Source organism: Bos javanicus, chromosome 19, assembly GCF_032452875.1.
Source record: "Bos javanicus breed banteng chromosome 19, ARS-OSU_banteng_1.0, whole genome shotgun sequence".
In the NCBI taxonomy this organism is placed as follows: domain Eukaryota; kingdom Metazoa; phylum Chordata; class Mammalia; order Artiodactyla; family Bovidae; genus Bos; species Bos javanicus.
In genome coordinates this window covers 40,728,968-40,747,654 of record NC_083886.1, presented here as the reverse complement: position 1 = coordinate 40,747,654, position 18,687 = coordinate 40,728,968, and the positions used below count along the sequence as shown (strand labels likewise).

Below are 18,687 nucleotides of genomic sequence, written 5' to 3'. Positions count from 1 at the left end.
GGCAACCGGGTTGGTTAAGGGCACGCTGTGCGGTCGGTGATACTACTCTTGAAGCTTGTTTCATTTATTCACTCCAGAAATCCTTACATCTGTTGTATGCCAGGCACCATGCTAGGCTCTGGACATGCACCGGACTAGAACAGTGTCCGGTATTTGGGAGGCGCCCGTAAAGTGCCTATTTACTGTTGGAGAGGGGCGCTGGGAGGGCGTCGCAGATATTCTGCGGCTGCAGGGGTTGGGCTGCAAAGGGGGCATTTGGAAGCTGCAGGTCGACTTCACGAAGCCTCATTATCAGATCACCCTGAAGAAGAACGTTCCGGACTTCCCCAAGTCTAAGATCCAGAGGAAGCAGGCGACAATTTCGCCAGCCCCAGCCACCCCCGAGCCAATGCAGGGCAGGCTGCACGTCCCGCCTGATCCCACCCCTAGATCGAGACCCTTCCCTTTCTCCCTTGGGTCTGACTTCTTTCGTCCCGTAATGGGATTTGTTCTGTCTTCCGCTGTCGCAGGCTCACGCCCATTGACTCGGCTCACCGCCACTGCAGTAGTTATCACAGTCTCTGTGGCGCAATCGGTTAGCGCGTTCGGCTGTTAACCGAAAGGTTGGTGGTTCGAGCCCACCCAGGGACGTCTCCTTTTTCCCACCATAAAAAAGGAAAATCTAAAGGCATTATTCAGTCAACCGCTGTAAAGCCAAATTTTGTATTGAAATAGCAGAGACAAAGCTTTTTCTATAGGTAATCAGGGGGTCATTGTGATTGAAAATTCGTTGTTGTTCAGTGAATGACAGTATTTCTACCGCACTTCCCTCCGCCACCTACCTCCAACCCCGCCCCCAAATTGGATTGCCGGAAAAGCCAAGACAGGTTTTTGTCTCACCGTGCAACACGTTTCAGGTTGCATTTTTCGTTAAGAGTAAGAATGAATTTGCAGTGGAGATGGGTCAATTTTCCACTGTCTGCCTCTATTGATGTTGCAATCTCGAAATGTTACATTTGGAAAGGAAGAAAATAGCGCGAGAGACAAAGGCAGTGACAAATTGAGGGATGAAGAGAAAGGTGAGAAAGGGAGAACACAGCTGTGGTATACGCAGAGAGAAAGAAGAGACATGACAAATAGGCGTAGTGGAAGGAAGACCTGGGGAAAATGGAGAAAGGGAAAAGAGGCTCAATATGAGAAGCACGAGAAAAAGGAGTTGGACAACAACAAAACAGGTTCTTTTTCTAGAAATACAGAGATGTGGGGAAGAAGATGGGGAAATAGAAGCAGAATCTAAGGACATTGTTTTGGGGAGAGAGGAGTTAAAGAGCACAGAGGTAAAGATAGTCATAAAATGTCTAGAGGAGCTGCACTCTCCTAACATTGTCATCCTCTTCCAGATCTTACCACCACAGTATCTCTTAGTATATGTGCTGGAAATAATTACCTAGATTCCCGAGTTTCTGCCCTCCGGAAGCTTTTGGTCTATGACAGACAGTGACTCTTCTGGTGAAGAGTCTGTCAGCTAGGTGACCTCCTGATATACTACAACTAACACAATCGAGGGGAAGCTTTGGCACCTCATGTCTGCCAGAGATGCATCCCTGGGCTGGGAGTGGCAGACTCGGCTTGCTTTTAGGAGGCGCTCTCTCAAGCCGTTCCCTTCCACATTTGATCTCTCCTCAAGGTTGGGCTCAGAGGAGGCCTCTTTTGAAAGCCTTCTTCACTGCTCATCCACCCTTACAGGGGGAGGGAAGGAATGGGAGTGGTAGGTGGTAGCAGCAAACCCGAGGGATACACAGTGCCCACAGAAGCTAACAGGACAGGCTATGTAACCCTCCAGCTTGCCCCCACTGCTCTGTGAGTGCCCTGTGGGCATAAGCCGGGCTCATCAGCTTTACATCCCCTGTGCTTAGTGCAATATTTGACAGCGGCACATGACAGGTGCTTCTTGGCTGGGAAACCAGAGAACTTCAGAATTGAGAAGGGTTTGGTCAGAAGGTTCCCCCGATAAGCCAGAGAGGCCAGGGATGTGGGGACTGGAAAGTGACTGAAGTGACTAAGATGAAGTTGCAGTAGTAGTGGGGGCTTCAGCATGCTTCTTCTGTCTTGTGGTTTGTTTGTGACTGATGCTTAATAACTATCTGAGGAACCAGTGAACCGATTCCCAATGAGCACGGTGGCACCCTCCGGCAGCACTCCAGGATTAAAGGACCGCAGTGGGGACTCAAAGGGACATCACCCTACTTCCCCTTAGCTGATAGCCTCCCACCCTCATCCAGGCAGCCCCTGAGTGCCCCCTGTGGATCATGGGTGAGACGGAGACCTTCGCGAAGCCCCTACAGGTTTCTCTCGCCCGGGATCTTCTAGCTTGAAAGGAGTCGCAGATCAAGAGTCCCAGCTGCTCTCCCCTCCGGCAGGGGGACTGGGGGACTGAAGAGGATTCCCGAATCTTCCCGGGCAGAGTCCACGATGCCCGCAACACACCTGCTCTAGGGACAGTGGGCGTGTCCACGCCAAGAGCCCCCTTTCAGTGAAGGGCGGGAACTCTGGGTCTCCCAGCACGAGGAGGGAGAGGACAGCAGGTGATCGAATCTTCCCCTGACCCTACTCCCAAGGGTAGTCAGACCACCACCCCCCTCCCCGGGCGGAAATCTCTCCAGCCCTTCCTCTTCACCCCCACCCCCGTCCCCACTCAGTGAGTGTGGGCCAAAGGCTAAAGCTGGGGTCACTTGGAGGCTAGTGTCCACAGGTCTCCTGGTCACTAGCCAAAGGGTGAAAGCATTCAGTCCGGGGGCCTCAGCTTCCGATCTGCCTGGACTGCCAAAGAGGAGGGAAGGAGGAAGAGGCAGGCGGGTCCGATCCGTGCTGAAGATTTCGTTTCCTAATTTCCTAACTTGAGCCACCCACCGTCAGTGCGCTTAATGGCGCTTCTGGCCGAGTAATCGAGCTCTTTGGAGCGACTGACATAATGACCATCCCTAATAAATCCTGAATAACGAATACGCAAATCGACCGTCCTAATGAGGTGGGCCCACCGTAGTCTCCATAAAGTAATATCGATCGGCTTCCCCAGCTCCGGCCTCAGCTGCTGCTCCTAGCTCTTCCAAGCTCCCTGCTAGTTCTCTCCTCCCGGCAGGAGCCACTGGAGACCGAAGCCCGGAACGACGGTCGGAGTTGGCGGGCACCAGCGGCCTTTGCGCTCGCCAGGGCGAGCGAGGCGCACCAACAGTGCAGAGCTCAGAGCGCAATCGGCGTGCGGGCGAAAAATGCGGGAATCAGTGCCCCGCAGAGAAAAAGCGCGGGCCCACTTCCGAGCCCCAGCGCCCCGTTTTCGAATACATTCGGGTCTCTCGCCTTCGGCCAGATTATTTTGTCCCGGGCCCGGAGCCTAAGCTGCTGCCTCAGCTTGCCTCCCGGCCCAGGTTGCGTCCCGTTCTTCGCCCAAGCACACCTAGGCGCCAGCCTCCACCACAGCAAACGAGCCCCGGCCGCGAGACGGCCCCCCAGGCCTCTGCCTCCGTCCTCCCGGCAGTTGGCGCCCCCGAAGCGGCCGGGTTGGGTCCCGGACGCAGCGTTTTAGAGCTGGTGATCGGGCGGCCGAGGGGGTCAGGGGCTGGGAAGGAGTCGCTCGTTCTCACTCATGCAGTTATTAATTTCAAGGGAGTGTCACTTAGAGTGAATGAAAATAACCCGGACGCGTGGCCAGAAGCGTCGCGTCCCCCGCCCGAGCACAGCGCCCTTTGGTCGAGGCCGAGACGTGGAGGACTGCAGAGCGAGTCACATTTCAGTCGAGTCCTCATCTCACCAGTTTCCAGGCGCCCCAGCTAGGGGCGAGGACCGCAGGGTCTGGGGGAAAGGGGTGCGCACACATATTTTGGGGACAGAGGTTAGTTGAGGAGGGTGACAGAGAAGAGAATTCATCCTCCAGGGTCAGGGGCTGTTGAAAAGAGTGAGGTCGTAGTCTAGTTTTGGGGGGCCCGGCACCGCGTTGCGGGGGGGGCAGCCGCGTTAGCCTCTCCCCCATCTCCTCTTCCCTCTCCGCAAACACCCTGAAGGAATGAGGTCACGTGGGTGAGTAGTGGGCGGGACCTACTCTTGTCTGGAGGAAAAAAGCCATTTTGTCCCCCCCCCCTCCGAGTCCCGGTCCCTCCCCTCCCCCCTCCGTCCCCTCCCCTCCCCTTTCTCCCTCCCACCCCAAAGCGCTTTCACAAACTCCTTTCTTACCATAGGTTTCTCCCCTCCCGCCGCCCGAGCGAGCGACACGGCTGCGGCCCCCCTCCCCTCCCTTCCCTCCCTCCCTCCCATCCCCCCCTCCCCGAGACCCACCGGACCCCGAACCCAGGTAAGCGGACGCAGTCTCCCCTCTCCTCTCTTTCTCCGACCCTGTAACCATCTGGGGACTGGGACGCGGGCCGGCACATCCTTCTTTACAAACCCCTGCCCGGGGAGGCTCTGAGCCCGGCCTGGTCTCGCGTCTCCGCCCCACCCCCGCCGGCCCCTCTCCTAGCTCGCCCCGTCCGCCTTTCTTTCTCCTTTTTTCTCTCCCCTTTTCCTTTTCCTCCCTTCCAAGATGGCCGAAGTGGGTTCCCCCTTCTAACGATTTGGCGTCTCCTCGACCACCACCTCTTTGTGCTGCAGCCCCCCTAGACCCTGCTCCCTAGGTAGCGAGGGGGAGGGTCCGAGGCAACCGCGGGGCTTTGGGGCTCCGCGCTGGGGCGGATCTCTGCCCCCCTAGCCCTCCCCACGAGTTAGAGCAGCCCCTGGCTCTCCCCCAGTACTCCTTTCGGTCTGGGGAGGGGTCGCTCTCGGTTTCTTCCGTGGGCACTGAGGCGTCGTGGACGCGCGAGGACTTCGAAGCCGGGAGGAAGGGGACGAGCTTTTCGATCGCTGCGGGGTCGGAGGAGGGCGCTCTTCCCTGCCGGGCGCCGTCCTCTCGGGCACCTCCCCCAGTCGCTCCCTTTTCCCCCCAATCCCGGGACTGGGCGCCCCGCCCCCTCCCCGAACCACCTCAGCGGAGCCTCTTTCTCCGGAACACCCCTCCTTGGGGCCCCGCCGAAAGTTTGGCTCTAGGGAAGGTAGGAGCGGCCACCCGGTAACTGGGGCCTCTGATCGTCAGACCCAGGCTCCTGGGGAAGCCGGGGTGGAGGGGGTAGAAGGAAGATGGGGAAGATTTATCGCGATATTTCCTATCGCCCGCAGAGGCGGGAGGGGTTTGGCCGGCTGGCCCCACTTGCACTGGGTAGCCCGACTGCCCCCCCTCCCTAGATCCTCTTGCTTCTAGTTCTAAGGGGGTGGGACCCCTCAACTAGCAGACAGCCCTGCCCCCCTATCTCCACGGGGGGCCCAGCGTGCCTCTCTCCCTCCCCCACTGCCCCCATCTGCCCAGAATTGCTCGGGATGGCTTGAGGTAGGGGAGGAGGCCCGGGGATGGCGAATTTTTCTGTAAATATTGTGGAGGCGTTGCCCCGCGCTTCCCCCTGGTCTTTGTCTCTCAGAGACCCCCCGCTTCTCCCGCCGCGCTGCCTTAGTCTCCAGGGCTCCCTGAGGCTGGGGTGGGGTGGGGAGGTGGTCTCCTGGTGGTGTTTCACTCCGTTCTTACGCCTCCTTCTCTGGGCCTCTTGCAGTTTGTTCCTGAAACTCTCATTTCTCTTCTTCCTCCCCCCTCTCCACTCTGTTCCAAGGTGTTAGTACTTGGAGAAGGAGCATAAAGAAAGCTCTGTTATAGCTTTCTGGTGGGGAGGTTTTCCCAGGGGTTTCTTGGTTTGGAGTTGGGGGTTGAGGTCTTAGAGCTGTCTTTGGAATAATGCAGGAAACAGGCCCGAGGTAAGACTCAGGACTTGGGATCCAGAGAGAGTGTAGCTGGGTGGGGTTCAAGTTGAAGTCTTTTGCGGGGGGTGCTCTCTGCTGCTCCTGGTCTTCCCTGGAAGATCTTGGTTGATGGAGCTGTTGCCATGGGAATGGAGAGAGCCTGAACACGAAGAGGTGACATCTTTGTGCAGGTTGGATGCCCACCTCACTCCTCCAGCCTCTGGCCCCCAGAGTGGAGGTTGCGAGCCGTACTGCCTTTGTTGCCGGAAGAGTTATGTTATAATTTACCCTGGGTAGACCGGGGATGCACAAAAGGTTAGTGTGTGTTTGTAGCTCTGGTTTCAGGCAGGGATGTCAGACTGTGTGCTTCTTGGGGTGGGTGGGAGTGGTTTGTACATCTGGCAAGCGTGGGCCTGGCTCTGGTCTGGCTCTATGTGTGATGGGGTGTGTCTGTGTGTGTGTCTGGCCAAGTGTCTGGCCGTGTGTGTTGAGAGTGGGAGAGAAAAATGGAGGGGGTGTGTCTGGCTGTGTGTGCATATGTGTGTGTGTGTATCTGGCAGTGTGTAACTGTGTATATTTTGGATATTTGTCTTTGTTTGATCTTAGGACACTGAGAGGTGGGAGGGGAGGGAGGGTAGAGTGAGCCCGGCTTCAGGAGACTAGAGGACTCTTTCGATGCTTCTGGCAGGAGGAGCACTCAGGGGTCAGGGAACACAGAGTTTGAATGTCCCAGGCATACCTCCACCCCCGGCTCTCTTTGCACACACACAAATCCGCAGGCTTCCACAGCTGAACCCACAAGGCTGGGAGAGGGATGGTCTTCTGGGATCCAGTACATTCTGGCTCCCTGAGCTTCCATAGAGCCTGCTTCCCTACCTGTATTAGGGAAGTTGGGTGAGGCCATTAGCCTCTGCCCGCTCTTCCTACTTCAGAGAGAGACTGTCCTCATGGTTATGTTTTGACCCTGACGGCTCACTGAATGGTCTTCTGATGGAACCTGGAGTCCTTCTGCCTGCCTGGATGGAGTCAGACCAGGCTTATTGATTCCTTAAATGAGTGGGAAGCCTAGCATGGGAAGAGCACTGGAATAGGAGTCAGGCTGTGTCTAGTCCTAGGACTGCCACTGGGTGACCGCTTGACCTGAGACGTGACTCTTTCTGAGCTTCTTCATCTGTAAAGTGAAAGGACTGGACAAGATGCTTTCTAAGATCCCTTCCACTTCTGTGATTTTAGATGTCTGGATGTGACCCCGAGTGACTTTTCCCAAGACTTGGAGATTTTCTAGTAAGGGAGTTGGGTGAATTTCATGTGGGGGGAAAGCAGAGCAAAGAATCCTAAAGCTGAGAATCTGAAGGAGAAGAAGGCGATCTCCGGGTTATCAAAGATTGGCTATTTCTCAGGGGAAAAAGAAAAAAAAAAATAAACTGACAAAGAAGTCTGAATTAGAGGGGAGCTTCCAGAAAAAGCCTGGTTAGAATGGAGATATAGGGGGTTGGTTTAGTGAGTAGGAGGCTTTGAGAAAGGGTAAAGATTCATGCCAGATTTGGATGACACGGAGGAGTTGGGGTTGAGTCCTGGGTGCTGATCAAGCTCCTTTCCTGCCACTGTACCTGAAACCTGGGGGCCAGGAGCAAAGACTATTCCATCATCATGGGGCCAGACGGTACTGAAGGACTTGGCCCCCAGTTGAGGGTGGGAGATGGTGCTCAGGTTCACTGTGGGGATGTGGTTGGAACTGGCCCCCAAAGCGCTGCAGGGCACTTGCAAATGGCGCGGTCTCCCTTTTCTGCTTCTTGGGACTTGTCTCTTCCTTCCTCTCTTAGGCTCTGCCCTAAGGTGATGGGAGCTGGAGGTCCAGCCAGTTGTAGCTGGGGAGGAGCTAGGTGTCAGGTGTGGGGTCCTGAGGCCTCTTGGGGGGAGAAAGACAAGGCGGATGAGGGAACTGAGCTCCTGTTTACAGTTGTTCTTGGCACCTGCTGGCAGGGCCCTGCAGGTAACCATGGCAACCAGGTGAGGAGCCAATCAGTGCTTCTCCCCACCCCCAGCTCCAGAGGTAACAGTCTGAGGCCCCTGGAGATGGGAGAGGGGAGCAGGGAGTGTGGCAAGGGGGCTCATTTCTTAAAGCGAGAGGGAGGAACATTTCACTCAGTAAGGACCACAACTCTTGCCTTCACCCGTGCATCCAGAACTGAGCTCGAGCGGTAGTCTCGGTCTGAATTCTCACAAGTGCTTGCAGAAATTAGAGGGTGAGCATCACTGAGCTCCTGCATGTTGAGGCCACAGTTGGCCTGGCAGGACCTGGATGAATGGGAGGATGGGAACTCTTTCTGTTTTGGCTGCGCCTTGCAGCATGCGAATAGTTCCCCGATCAGAGATGGAGCTCACGCCCCCTGTGGTAGAAGTGCAGTCTTAACCACTGGACCACCAGGGAAGTCCCTGGAAGGGAGTTCTTAAGAGCCAAGTGTCTGTTTTGGAAACACAGTGAATATGTGAATGAGGTGGCTAAGGCAGTGTGAAGCGCCACATGTGTGTGTGGGAGAGAGGGAGAGAGAAGAGGGCATGAGATTTTCCAGTTGCAGTCTAGACCCTTGGGCTTCCCCGTGGCTCAGATGGTAAAGAATCCGCCTGCAGTGCGGAAGACTTGGGTTTAATTCCTGGGTTGGGAAGATCCCCTGGAGGAGGGCATGGCAATCTACTCTAGTACTCTTGCTTGGAGAATCCCCATGGACAGAGGAGCCTGGTGGGCTACAGTCCATGGGGTCACAAAGAGTCAGACACAACTGAGCGACTAAGTACACACAGTCTGATCTGGACCCTCAGCATTAGCAGATCCCCAAAGTTTTCTTCTTGGCTGTGTACACACACACATACATACACACACACACACACAGAGACACACACACGACAGGTAGTCACACGAAGTACCTTTGGAGGCCCAGCAGCATGTACACACAGCATGGATATTATACACACTCAGCGAGTTAGCCACTTGGAGTCTGTTCCCTCCTCTGGATGGTTGTAATAATATTTGGGCATCTTGCCAGGGGTTACTGTGGGAATAACCAAACTGTATAGTAGCCAGCAAGGTTTCTACATAATTATGAAGAGGGGACCCATGCAGGGAGGGCTGGCTGAGGGGGCGGAGACCCCTTTCCTTCCTCAGGCAGGTCTGGGCCGCTGCATGCATGCTGGCTCTGGACTTGCGTGTTCCCCTCTGTCTGCCCTGCAGCTTGGTGTCTCTCCCACATGTGGTCTTTGTGTCTCTCTCTCTCTTTTGGTCTCTGGACAGCCTCTTTTGGCTGTTTGGGTCCTGGCCAAACTCATCCTGGGGTCTCTATAGTAACTGCTGATTCCCAGCTGTGAATTTCGGGTCCTAGAAAACCCAATGTGTTGGCTTTAGAAATCTTTCTGGAAAGGAGAGAAGGATGTATGTTGTAAAAGAGCTCTGGGGGTTTGGCTGCCCTCTCAGGCCCCGCCCCATGGGCTTTTCCTCTGGGAAAGAGGACAGAGGTACCGTGGCTGCTGGCTACAGGTTGGATTTCTGAACTAAGAAGTAAGCACATCAGCTAGTCCAGACCTGGGCTTTGCCTGTCCTCCCTGGACCCAGCCAGGGCCTGGCTGGGTGCTTGGTGGGCTGTGGACAGAACTTTCTGCCTGGCTTCGGCAGGCCTCCCTGACGGCCTATAGCCTGTCACTGGGCAGCTTGTGGCCAGGCCGCGGATGGGAGAAGATGGGCAGGTGGCGGTGCCCACAGGCGGAGATTCCCGAGTGTGCCTGGGAGGGGCGCCGTGCAGCAGGCCACCCATCAGGGCGCGCGGTGGCCTCCCTGTGGAAGCAGCAGTGACAGGCGTTTTAACCAGACCCTTTGCAGTTACCTGCAGAGTCTGGGGCTGGGCTGGGGGTCGGGCTGGAGCTGTGTGTTCCCAACTTTGGGGGCCTAAGGGCCATCCTAGGTATTTCCTGCTGGAGCTCCAGGCCTAGAACCTGTGTGGTCGGCATGTGGTGTGTTTCCAAGGAGCTGCTCCAGGGCCAGGCCGGAGCCCAGGGATAGTTGGTGGGATGCCCCCTTCAGACTTAGGGTGTTCATTCCCCCCGTGTTCCCACGGAAGGAGGCTTCCTGGAGCAGTGATGGGAGGAAGGAAGGTAGGATGGAGTAGAAAGACCCAGTCAGGAGGCTGTTTCCTCATAGCTCCCAGGGAGTTCACTTGTATGTATATGGATTGGGATCGGGGAGATTTTTAAAAACTCTGTTCTCTTCCATTTTCCCGCCTCCCCACATCCTCTGGAGAGTTGAGTGGTGCTTCCTGTGGTCTAACTTCAGTCCTTCTGCTGCTCCTGAGATAGAACCTGAGCTTGTTGCTCAAGGTCACAGGAATCTCCAGAGCCCTCAGTGAACACTCAGAGGGGGTCAGAAAGAACCACCCCAGTCTGGCTTTGGAGGGAGAGGAGGGGGCCATGGGCCCAGGGAGAGATGTTGCCTGTGGGGCAGGCAGAGTACAGTGTGGGAGGGGCTCTTGGATCCCGGGGTTCCTGATTCCATGTTCTATTCCCCAGGGTGACGCCCCCCACCCCAGCACCATGCATCGGACCACACGGATCAAAATTACCGAGCTGAACCCTCACCTCATGTGCGCCCTCTGCGGGGGGTACTTCATAGATGCCACTACCATCGTGGAGTGCTTACATTCCTGTGAGTTGGGGTCGAGGGCTGCTCCTGGGATAGGTGGCCTCTGCCTTGAGGAGCAAACGTGTCCATGTGTCTGGTGAGGGTCCCAGGTCAAAGGGAGACTGCCTGGGAGGAGACTGCAGGGTTCAACGCAGCAGTTCATTTGGGGGACTTTTACCTGAAATCTCCACTCCCTCCTTGAGTCTCTGTGGATGACGCTGCACCCCATGAATACAGAGTGCCCTGGTGTGCACCACGGGCTGGTGACTAGGAGTCAGGGAATTGGGAGGTATCTAGTAGCTTGGCTGTTGATTTGTTCTACAAGGGGTTTGGAACTTGGGACTCACCTTCCGCATGGTACTCGACACTGGCTTCACGCACACACACACATCTGTCCTCCCCCAAGGATGGATAAAGGGCAGTTGCCATCTGCAGAACAGGGCTGTATTGGGTCTTTGAAAGGGCATGAGCTGTGGGAACATGGTGGAGAGGAGGGGATACCTGAACCCGGGCAGGGAGTGTGGGGGCTGATCCTGGGTTACAAAGGGGACTCTGACTCTTCCTCCTCTCTCCACACCCCCCAAGTCTGCAAAACCTGCATCGTGCGCTACCTGGAGACCAACAAGTACTGCCCCATGTGCGATGTGCAGGTCCATAAAACCCGGCCACTGCTGAGCATCAGGTGGGCCCAGCACTTCCTGCTGCTCCCACCCATCCTCTGGAGCAGCTGCCCTCTGTCCCCTCTCGATCCTTGCTTCCTGAAGCCCGGGGGGCAGGTGGGGGAGGAGCATTGGGCATGGACTGTCCCTTGGGGATGATGTATCCAGCTGAGAAATTCTAGAGAGGCAGAGACAGGGCCTACAAGGACCCTCATGCCTGGGCCCTGGTTCTGAGAGAGAGGTGGGAAGAGGCGGCCTAGGCTGGAGAGTCAGGGTGAGATGGTTGCTGACTGGCTCCTATGTGCTTCTTTTCAGATCTGACAAAACCCTTCAAGACATTGTCTACAAATTGGTCCCTGGGCTTTTTAAAGGTACCTGCACCCTTTGTCCCCCTGCTACCAGCTCTCACTGCCCAGCCTATTGCTTCCCCTGAACCTGCTCCCTCTCTTCCAGATGAGATGAAACGACGGCGGGATTTCTATGCAGCCTACCCCCTGACAGAAGGTGAGTGTGTTCACATGTGTGTGCACACGTGGCCCTCCCCCTGGCACTAGGGCCAGAGGCATGGAAGGCCAGTGGGCACCACTGCACTATCTCCCATCCCGGGGTTGGGGGGAGGGCTGGGCTCACTGCACTGAGCTCTGAGATCCCTGGGTTGATGGTGGGGTGCCTGTCCCTGCTCCTAAGCTAAGCCTTCCCAGCTCGCTCCTTCTGCAGTCCCCAACGGCTCCAACGAGGACCGTGGTGAGGTTCTGGAGCAGGAGAAAGGGGCTCTGAGCGATGACGAGATCGTCAGCCTCTCCATCGAGTTCTACGAAGGTGTCAGGCAAGTCTGGCCCACACCTGGCCCTTTCAGGGTCCTAGGCAGGTCCCTCCCCTCTGCCGTCCCCCTTCCCTGGGAGGAAAGGGCACTTCCGGGAGGGCCTTCCAGATGTTTGTGTGCAGTTAGGTCCTGCCTGCTCCAGGTTTTCCCTTGCTTCATTCCTTCTCCTTCTGCAGAGACCGGGAAGAGAAGAAGGGCCCCTTGGAGAATGGGGATGGTGACAAGGAGAAGGTGAGTGCTCAGGCCTGCCCAGAGTGGAGTATGGGCTGGGAGAGAGTGCTGGGGTGGACCCCAGCCCTTGGGTGCCTCTTCCCCAGCAGACAGGTGTGCGCTTCCTGCGATGCCCAGCAGCCATGACTGTCATGCATCTTGCCAAGTTTCTCCGCAACAAGATGGACGTGCCCAGCAAGTACAAGGTAAGTCCCTGGCCCCTTTTGAAACATGTGTCTTGTTTGTGGATGTGTCTGACAATCTGTGCATCCTAGTCATGGTTCATGGCTGGTTTGGTGTCACCAAGGGCTTGCGTGTTGTGTAACAGCCTGTGTAGAACAGTAACTGAAAACGACATTCAGGTGCGGCAGTCTACTTCTCCTGAAGCCAGTGTGCAGAGGTACATGGGACCAAGACAGTGTGTGCATGCCTGCACGCTTAGAACTACGGCAGAGCTGTGTATGTAAAAACTTGGGGCCATATCTAGGGCCAGCTGGCTAGTCTGAAATTTCCAAGGAGCTTTAGGATATAGCTTCTCAAATCTGAACATACGTATGGTCCCCTAGAGGTCTTGTTAAAATGTAATTCTGACTGAGTAGACATTGTGTTTGTAGAAAGCTCCCAGGTGCTTCTGGTGCTGCTGGTTCATGGACTATTGAGGCTCTAGGACAGTAGATCCCAAACTTTGCCACATGTCAGAATCACATGAGGAGTAACTTCTCAAGATTAAAACTCGATTCACATCTTAGCAGTTAAAACAATCTCTGGAGCGGGATCCAGGCATGTTGTGATTCCACCGTGTGCCTTCTCCCTGGGGCCCTTTCTGTGCCTGTTCGCTCCTCTGGAGAACATGCCAGAGATAGAAAGGGACCCAGAGCACTGTGTGGATGGCCAGGGGTGGCTTGATGATGTGGGCATCTGCTCTGCATCCCTTCCTACCTGCTGGTCAGGAGTTATGTTGAGACAACTCTGAGAGGAAGTCAGATGCACTGGGCAACCTGAGGGATGAGGGATCACCTGCTCAGAGCCTCTTTGCCAAAAGGCTGGAGCCATGAGCCGTCTGCCCTTTCCTCCTCCAGGTTGAGGTTCTCTATGAGGACGAGCCGCTGAAGGAATACTACACCCTCATGGACATCGCCTACATCTACCCCTGGCGGCGGGTGAGTGGGTGGGGTGGTACGAGCCTGGGCCATTACGTGGGCCACCCTGCTCTAATCAGAGACAGTTCATCCCTCGTCTCATGGGCTGGGCATGTCCAGGGTGGCCTTCCAGACCATCTCTCGCTGATGACCTTCCATACTCAGGAGGAAAAAAGGATCCTTGGGCAGACCACATGTGCAAATTTGGGTGGCCGTGGAGGAGTAAACTTTGCCTTCTGCTCTCTGGCCTCCCTCTTGCCTTTTTTCTCTGTCTCTGGTCTTACACGTGCTCTCTTCCTCTCCCGCCTTGCTTGTCAGTCCCACCTGTGTGTCTCGTCCTCCCTTTCTCCCTGTTTGGGTGCTATATGGTGAAGGTGGGTGGCTGCTCCATTAGCCTTTTTCTCCTGACACCCTCCCCTCCCCTTCTCCCTGCAGAATGGCCCTCTCCCCCTCAAGTATCGTGTCCAGCCAGCCTGCAAGCGACTCACCTTGCCCACAGCACCCACCCCCTCCGAGGGCACCAACACCAGCGGGGCATCCGAGTGTGAGTCAGTCAGTGACAAGGCTCCCAGCCCTGCCACCCTGCCGGCCACCTCCTCTTCCCTACCCAGCCCAGCCACCCCCTCCCATGGCTCTCCCAGCTCTCATGGCCCCTCGGCCCCCCACCCCACCTCCCCAGCTCCCCCTGTGACAGCCGGTGGGGCCACTGCAGCTGCCAACGGGGGTACCTCAAACTGCCTGCAGACACCATCCTCCACCAGCAGGGGGCGCAAGATGACTGTCAACGGAGCTCCTGTGCCCCCCTTAACTTGAGGAAAGGGACCCTCTCCCTCTTTTTCCAGCCATGCCTCTCCACCCCTCCACTTTTTCTGGGCCCCCTTTTCCACCTCTTCTATTTTCCCCAGCTCCTCCCACCTTAGGGGTGGGGGATGGGTTTTATAAATAAATCTATATATATATGTACATAGGAAAAACCAAATATACATACTTATTTTTTATGGACCAACCAGATTAATTTAAATGCCACAGGAAACAAACTTTATGTGTGTGTGTATGTGTGGGGGGTGGGGTGTTCATTTTTAAGGGGTCTTGTGGAATTCTCTCTGTTCTTTTTGGGGGTGCCTAGAGGTGGAATTGGAGGGGCCACTTGAGGCCCAGTATCACTCTGCCCCATCCTCCTCCTGTCCCAAGACACATGGGGTGCTGAGGGGCCCCCACCAACCCCCAAAGCTTTAGGCACAACTCTAATTGGCTGTGTATGGGGTCCACTCTGTTTCTTTCCCCCTCTTGGCTGCTGTCCTACCCTTACCCTGACCAGTGCCCTCCTCCCACCATTGTTGAATGTTCATAGAATTGCAAAGACAGTGCCTTTTACAAATGCAGCCTATCCCCTGGTTTTGAGGAGCAAGTGGGCAGTGGAGAGGGCATCTCCCTTACCTCCTCCTCCAGCAGTGGAAACTTTGTATAAAGAATAGATAGTTTTGCCTCCCCACGCCCCTCACCCCCAATGCCATGTGTGTGGCCTTTGCATCATTTATCTTGTGGAAAAGAAGATTCAGGCCACAGGAGGCCTCAGCCCTTGAACTTCCCCTGTGGGGTTAACATTGTAAACCGCCTCACTCCTTCTCCCCCTCTGCCACCCAGAAGCCTGCACTAGCAAGGCTGCTGGGACAGTCTCTTTGGGGGCTGGAGTGGACAGGTGGAGGCGGGGTGACCTCAGATAAGCACAGACCCCACATGTGGCCAAAGGCAAGCAGTCCTCCAGTTCCCTCCCCACCCGCAGCTGCGGCCAAGTCAGGAAAGAGCGACAGAGACATCTAAAAGCACAAGACAGGCCAGTAAGGTCTGAGCTCCGCTCCATCCTGGAGTCAAATGGTCCACCCCCGAGGGGTAGATCCCCTGCCCACCTGTCTTTCCTCCAATGTACATAGATCGGATCGGGGAGGGGAAGAGGCAGCACTCCAACACAGCTACATGTCTGGGGCCGGGCATCCCCTGTGGGTTTGTCTGTGTTCGCACCTTGTCCTGTGTCTGAGGTGCTGTGGCTGTACCCTTCTGCCCTGGGGTGTTTGTATCTCCTGGCTTTGTAATAAATGCTGCATACTCTCTGGAGCCTGTAGTTCTTTGGGACAGAAAGGACAGGAAGGGTGGGCGGGGTCCTCTGGCCTACTCTAGTCTCTGGGCTCATCCTGCTTTGCTGTTGCTGCTAAGTCGCTTCAGTCGTGTCCGACTCTGTGCAACCCCATAGACAGCAGTCCACCAGGCTCCCCCGTCCCTGGGACTCTCCAGGCAAGAACACTGGAGTGGGTTGCCATTTCCTTCTCCAATGCATGAAAGTGAAAAGTGAAAGTGAAGTCGCTCAGTCACATCCGACTCTTTGCGACCCCATGGACTGCAGCCTACCAGGCTCCTCTGTCCATGGGATTTTCCAGGCAAGAGTACTAGAGTGGGTCATCTTGCTTTGGGGGACCCCATATGGAAGGGACCTTAATTGTTCCCTCCCTGCAGCCAGTCTGGTGTCCCCAGCCCAGGTTAAGATCCCGGAGGGGGATAGGTCTTGTCCCTCATACCTGTGACCACAAGAACACCACTCTGGGCTAGCAGGTCTCTTTAATGGCATCTTCACCGGCAGGCATCAAAGCCAGGGCCTATTCCCAGCTGCGCCAGATTGGAGACCTTGGCTTATCGGAGCAAGCCCTTCACAAACCAGCTGTGGGGGCTGGGATCCCTGGGGTGAGCCACCCCTCAGAGTGAGGAGCCCAGTTCTGCCTTCTGCACCTGTTCACTCCTGTGGGTACCATCACAGTATGGGGGCTTCTGGGTTGCCTTGCAGGTACAGAGCGCCACTGTGCGGGTCTCCTGGGCCTTGAACTTCAGTGGGGATAGGCCAGTGCGTTTGAAGAAGTGGGAGCCATCACAGAAGGGCTAGTAAGGAAAAGAAAAGTCAGAGAGACCCAACCCTACCTGCTGGGGCAGGGCAGTGCTGGTAGGGACACAGCTGAGTGACACTGACCAACTTTTGTCATCTGTAATGTGACAGTAATCAGAGTAATTTCAAGAAAATAAAATGCATAAAGGTTTATCATGCACTCTGCCAGTAGAAAGTGTTCAGTACATATGTCCTTACAGGAATAGTTTCTGGGGGACCCAAAAAGAGAATTATCAAAGCAAAATGGTATTTCGAAATGATACCTTATGTATCAGCAACTTTTATACTGATAATGGTTTTTTGGGTTTTTTTAATGGCTCCGAGTCTTCGTTGGTTCATGACATTCATTTCCTTTCCCATGTTCTTAAGGTACGAACTTCTCTGAGTGGCCTTTAAGACTGGACATCAATTTTGTTTGGCTCCAACAAACAACTGGGCATGTTCATGGGGAGTGGATGTTGCCGGGAGGGGGGTGGAAGGAAGGGGAGAAGGTGAGGTCCGACAGCAAACTGGCTGCCTGCTGTGAGCATCTATGCCCTTTCACCCCAGAAGGTGTTCCTACACAGCCTGGGTAATGGAAACAGGCCCAGACAGGTGGTTTGCTACTGAGTGGCAGAGCTGGAGCCAAGCCTCTTGCCCTTGAGTGAGGGTGGGGTAGGAGGGTGGATGGGGGAAGTGTGCAGATAAAAGTCAGCAAACTGGCCCCAGAGGGCAAGAGGCAGAGAGACACAAAGGGCCCGCCAGTGCCAGGACTCACTGGCAGGCAGCAGAGCGCCATGCTCATGAGCAAATCGGTAGCAAAGCAGGACTTCGGGCCCTGGGCTGCTGACAGACACCACATCATGCGGTTTGGAGTTCTGAGCCAGTTCTGAGCCAGCTCAGGAAGGAAAGGGGCCCAGAGGCTAAGAATGTGGGGCAGGTTCCTAAGGGATGGAAGGCTCCTGGGACAGGAAAGGGGAGCAGGCAGCCAGAATGACAGGACAACAAGAAACCAGGGAAGTCACAGAAACTGAAAAAGGGAGAGTTTTCAGGAGCAGACGCCAGGAAGGGGCATACTCGGGGACAGAGAGGCTGCTCAGAGTCTTCCTGATGTTGAGGTCTGAGGCCTGGGAACCCAGATGCTTCCCAGGAAGAAGGAAAGAGGGGAGAGAGAGAGGCAGGCAAGCCTTTCTGGGCAGAGCCGGGAGCTTCTGAAGAGGACAGAACTCTGGCCCCACCCACCTGCCCCAGGACTCAGTTTCTCTCTCTCTGTCTCCATCTTGAAGGCTGGATGCAGAGAACTGGGAGCTCAGGGCTGGCCCAAGAATATCCCCACCCACACCCTTGTGATCCCTCAGGTATATGTGGGAAAAAGGAATGTCTTGAAGGGGAGTTCCTGGGCCACACATGGTGTCCCCAAACCACAGATGTGATATGTCAACGGGGAGGGGGATACAGGTCTCTCACCTGCTTTTTGCTGCGGCCACACACACACCACCTGTAGGTTTTCCCAGCCACCAGCTCCACCTTGATAGGTGTTTTTAGGGCCACCACGGACTTGGCTGGGGTTTTGGGGAACCATCGGGCCTGTGGCAGGGAAGATGAAAGGTCAGCACATGCCCTGGAAGCACTTTTCTTGCCTGTGGCCATGTCCAGCTTTCCCAGGGCCCTGGCTGGTGACAGGCTTTCTCTGCATGAGGCTGATCTGACTCCACCCTGCAAGGACCATGCCCCACCCCCAACCACCGTGAGGCCCCCCAAGCTCAGGATAGGGAAGAGATTTCAAGGCTACGAAACCACATATGTTTCAGGGTCCAGGCTTTCCCTTCAAGCCCTGGCTCTCACCCTGGTGCCAGGGGTGGAGGGCCAGGATCCTGCCAGCCTTGGCGAGCCAATGGCACCTGGGATTCGGTTTATCAGGCACCAGGGTCCCTCATGCAGAAGCCTGCTCCCCATCCTCTGCCCTCGGGTCACCCCATCTCCTCTGAGCCAGGGCGAGGTGACCATAGATAGACAAGGGAGTCTCAGGCTGGAGTTTACAAAGCAGGGCTGACCTGTTCTGGTTTCCTCCTCTGGTCTCTACCTCGGTGGTCTCTCTGGGCCTGGGGGACTCCGGTGGAGGGAAGGGGAAACAGGGCGGAGTTGGGGGCGTAGGGCTTACCAGCCAGGAGGTGATGTCCCGTCTCTGGTTCAGCGTCTGCAAGGCAAGTAGGCATCCGCGGGGCGGTGATTTGGAAACAGGAAAATAAAGTCAATGGAAAGCCGAAGACTTCCAGAGGGAGGGAAGAGACCGCAGGGCTTAGGCGCGCGTTAGTAGTACGAAGGTAATAAGGGCCCCCGAGAGAGGAACGGGAGTTGCTGGGGGAGGAGCCGGCACCCAACGGGCGCTCAGGGACGGCTGCGAAGCACCAGGCGACGCAGGGGTTTGGGGGAAGCTCAGCCTAGGGGCCGGCTCGGAGAGGCGGGGCGATGAGCGGAGGACGGTGGAGCGC

At 55.9% G+C, this 18,687-nt stretch overlaps 2 protein-coding genes and 1 non-coding gene across 14 annotated transcripts in view; 2 read left to right on the top strand and 1 right to left on the bottom strand.

Annotated features, from left to right (window-relative positions):
- The first annotated feature begins 556 nt into the window (after window positions 1–556).
- TRNAN-GUU (transfer RNA asparagine (anticodon GUU)) lies at window positions 557–630 on the top strand. Its single transcript has one exon. It is a non-coding gene; the product is annotated as a tRNA-Asn (tRNA).
- Window positions 631–3,522: 2,892 nt separating this feature from the next.
- The window catches only part of PCGF2 (polycomb group ring finger 2), an 18,203-nt gene continuing 3,038 nt past the window's right edge, over window positions 3,523–18,687 (top strand). The window contains exons 1-11 of one of the 12 annotated variants that reach the window (XM_061391582.1): window positions 3,525–3,868; window positions 10,345–10,480; window positions 11,042–11,138; window positions 11,431–11,486; window positions 11,569–11,619; window positions 11,833–11,941; window positions 12,115–12,169; window positions 12,256–12,354; window positions 13,228–13,308; window positions 13,723–13,831; window positions 13,967–15,399. In XM_061391582.1, the coding sequence (XP_061247566.1) occupies window positions 3,662–3,868; window positions 10,345–10,480; window positions 11,042–11,138; window positions 11,431–11,486; window positions 11,569–11,619; window positions 11,833–11,941; window positions 12,115–12,169; window positions 12,256–12,354; window positions 13,228–13,308; window positions 13,723–13,831; window positions 13,967–14,100 (1,134 nt within the window). In that variant the 5' untranslated portion in view covers window positions 3,525–3,661 and the 3' untranslated portion in view covers window positions 14,101–15,399. Of the gene's footprint in view, window positions 3,869–4,062; window positions 4,325–4,389; window positions 5,058–10,344; window positions 10,481–11,041; window positions 11,139–11,430; window positions 11,487–11,568; window positions 11,620–11,832; window positions 11,942–12,114; window positions 12,170–12,255; window positions 12,355–13,227; window positions 13,309–13,722; window positions 15,400–18,687 lie in introns of those variants that run through there. The other 11 variants (XM_061391583.1, XM_061391584.1, XM_061391581.1 and 8 more) reach the window with 11 other exon arrangements.
- CISD3 (CDGSH iron sulfur domain 3) overlaps window positions 15,879–18,687 on the bottom strand; it is a 3,053-nt gene continuing 244 nt past the window's right edge. Inside the window, exons 2-4 of the mRNA XM_061391596.1 lie at window positions 18,357–18,392; window positions 17,663–17,782; window positions 15,879–16,212 (exon numbers count right to left, since the gene is read on the bottom strand). Of these exons, the coding sequence (XP_061247580.1) occupies window positions 16,033–16,212; window positions 17,663–17,782; window positions 18,357–18,392 (336 nt within the window). The 3' untranslated portion in view covers window positions 15,879–16,032. The remainder of the gene's footprint in view (window positions 16,213–17,662; window positions 17,783–18,356; window positions 18,393–18,687) is intronic.